Below are 2,980 nucleotides of genomic sequence, written 5' to 3'. Positions count from 1 at the left end.
GGCAGGCGCATGCATGCAGAGGGAGTCTCAGCTGCTGCTGGACGCATGCATCTGTCTATCTTACGTATTTGTTTTTGTATTTCGCTGTGTATCTGCAGCACCAAGCTGTTTGAAAACTGCTGCCGCTGCCGCCGCCGTCGCTGCTGCTGCTGCTGCTTATGCTGCTTATGCTGCTGCATGCATGCATTGCATGCGAGTCGGGTTATAATATGTGTTGTGCATGAGTTGTGTTGTTTAAAGTCTGTGTTCATACTGCCCTGACTCTGTGAGATAACGAATAGATTTAGAGACAGAGTAATTTGACTTCTCCACTACGCGCAGCTGACGAATGCACAAACCGCTCGCTGTAAGCCCAGGCAAAGAAAAAGATAAACGCAGAGGGCCCCGCACAGGGCTTGGGGGCTTCGAGACCTCTAATAGAAACCTTAACACGTATTCACAACCTCCAGGGAACCTGAGGAAATAAACAATAATAATAATAATAATAATAATAATAATAATAATAATAATAATAATAATAATAATAATAATAGGAATAGGAATAGGAATAGTAATAGTAATAATGAACGCATGCAATAATATGTACACCCCATACAAACAATTTCAATGCAATAAACATTATATAGATAACACAAAGATAAACAAAAAAAGAAGAAATACAGATAATATATATATATATGTATACAACTCCTTCGTATTCAACCCACACTCGCTACATTCAGGTCTGCACTCTTAAATCAAATTCTTTCACTTAAATAAATGAACAAACAAACACGCACACAAGCATTGGTGCATGCATGCATGCATGCATGGGTATTTAATGCGTTTGCTAGTTTGTTTGTTTTCTTCTTCTTCTCACCGAGCTAACTTCCAGACAACAGCGAGCTGAGAGCTGTCGTATTTTGATTTACCCCAAGAGGACTGCAAAACGCAGACTACGCTCACTTCAGGGGGGGTAGGCACAACAACCTGCAGCAGCAAACAATCATATATCCCTTATCTAGGGTTTAGGGTTTAGGGTTTAGGGTTTGGCGTCTGTTAGGGTTTGTATTTGTATTCTTATTGTCTCCCTTTTTTCTATTTCTTTTTTCTTCTTCTTTTTATTATCAGAGTTTGTATTTATATTTGCATTTCTATTGGGAGACAGGGAAGCAAAGTGAAGCAGATAAATATTTCTGCATGCATTTGCTACATTCTTATAACGTTTAAAAGGAAAGAGGTGCTGTACGTACACCCCAACGCCCACCTCAATATCGCGAGCCGTTAAGTTTCCAGAATATAATGCTTTAAGAAATACTAAATATTCAAACTGTCCTTTCTTCTTTTCATAAAAGAAAGGGCAAACTTTTATGGGGACTGCTACGTCGTCTTTACATCTGCATTAACACAACGCAAACTCAAACAACAAACTATACAGCAATCACAAACTAATCATGCTGCAGAACCCAACATATCTCAGCTGTACGTACACCTCAACTGTACTACATACACCTCAAACGCCCTTTTTATCAAAGCGACAGCAGCAGTTGTTTGAAAATTAAATTCCTCAGTCTAAGTTCTATCCCCCAGAACAAGACAAAGCCAGCAGAAAGAGTAGTTTAACTCCAAGGCAGCACAAAAAAATAAATACAAATAAAGTAATAATAACAGTAAATCAGCAGCAGCAGAAGCACCAGCAGAAGCAGCAGCAGCAGAAGCAGCAGCAGAAAGCAAGAAAGGTATGTTGTTTGCAACTTGCCTGTAGCTCATAAGCTCGCATTCACCATCAGGAGGAGTAAATAATATCATTCGCTCGGCTGTATGCTGAGCTACTCGTACACAGGGGTGATATCGACATCCTGATAATTTAACTCTTTCTTTTGCTCCCACAGGTAGGGGCCCCTCTGCTCCTTCTGTAATAACACGTTGCGCAACAACTGAGCTTCCAGGGGCCCCTGGTGCTGCAGCAGGAGCAGCAGCAGGAGCAGAGGTAGAAGCAGCAGAGGACGAAGCAGCAGCAGGAGCAGCAGCAGGAGATGGAGGCCCGGTAGCAGTGTGTGTTTTAGCTGCTTGTGCAGCTGCACCTTTAAGAGGAGCGTTCGTAATAGCTTGTATTTGAGTATCGTCTGCAAGATGTTGTCTATCAGACTGAGGAAGCACTTCATTTGTAATTAATTTACACTCTGGCATCCCTGAAAGAAAAGAGCGAAGAAGCACTTTACCCTCAGCTTCTTGTCTAAGTACGGTTCCATTCTGTGCAATTAATATATGCAGTTTTTCAATAACTTCAATAGACAGCTGATTGCGTCTATAACGAATACCCTGACGACGCCAAGCAGCTACGCCTGTTGCTTGTGCTGCTAGTTTAACTCCTCCTTCGCTGCTGTTTGCTGCTGCAGCAGAGGCCCCTCCTGTGCTGCGAAGGTTTGCTGCTGCTTCTGCAAACAGCAGCAATACTTTAGGATCTGATGTCTGAGGTACACCACGATCTATAGCTTCATCTAGAATTTCATAGACTAAATCCGAAGATTGTAAGATAAAGGCTTCACTTAGAAGAGGCCCTCCTCCTGCTGCTGTCTTTCTTAAGCATAGAGCCCCTAATGAAGTTGAAGGAGCTGCACGACTTGCACACGCCTGCAGCAGCTGCAGCAACCGCCGCAGCATTACTACTGCTAATGCTGCATTAGGATTTCTTCTGCATGCAACAGCAGCAACTAAGCCTCCAACCCCACGATGCCTCAGTGCTGCGTCTGTACACCGTAAAGTTGCATCTAGGCCTACATTAGAAGCTGCAGCATATTCAGAATCTAAGACAGTATCTTCAGCACCTGCTGAAACATATATAAATGTTGTTTTATCTCTTCCATCGCCTATACACACAACAGGAGGAGCAGACTGTATGTACAGCCGAACAAACAATGACTGTGCAAGTGCTGCAACATGAGATGCAGGCACTTCTCTTGTCCCATAGCTACGAGATAAAAGAACTCGTCCTCTTGAC

General features: G+C 42.8%; 1 protein-coding gene across 1 annotated transcript in view; it reads right to left on the bottom strand.

Annotated features, from left to right (window-relative positions):
- Nucleotides 1-2,643, bottom strand: part of EAH_00032510 (Clathrin adaptor mu subunit, related) — a gene marked incomplete at both ends in the record, with an annotated part of 3,241 nt that extends 598 nt beyond the window's left edge. Inside the window, 4 exons of the mRNA XM_013395985.1 lie at nucleotides 254-454; nucleotides 860-969; nucleotides 1,247-1,376; nucleotides 1,649-2,643. Of these exons, the coding sequence (XP_013251439.1) occupies nucleotides 254-454; nucleotides 860-969; nucleotides 1,247-1,376; nucleotides 1,649-2,643 (1,436 nt within the window). The remainder of the gene's footprint in view (nucleotides 1-253; nucleotides 455-859; nucleotides 970-1,246; nucleotides 1,377-1,648) is intronic.
- Nucleotides 2,644-2,980: the final 337 nt, after the last annotated feature.

The sequence above is a fragment of the Eimeria acervulina genome, genomic scaffold (assembly GCF_000499425.1).
Source record: "Eimeria acervulina Houghton genomic scaffold, Eah_scaff315, whole genome shotgun sequence".
Lineage (NCBI taxonomy): Eukaryota > Apicomplexa > Conoidasida > Eucoccidiorida > Eimeriidae > Eimeria > Eimeria acervulina.
Note: the sequence above shows the minus strand (reverse complement) of the source record. Positions and strands in the feature narration are given on the sequence as shown.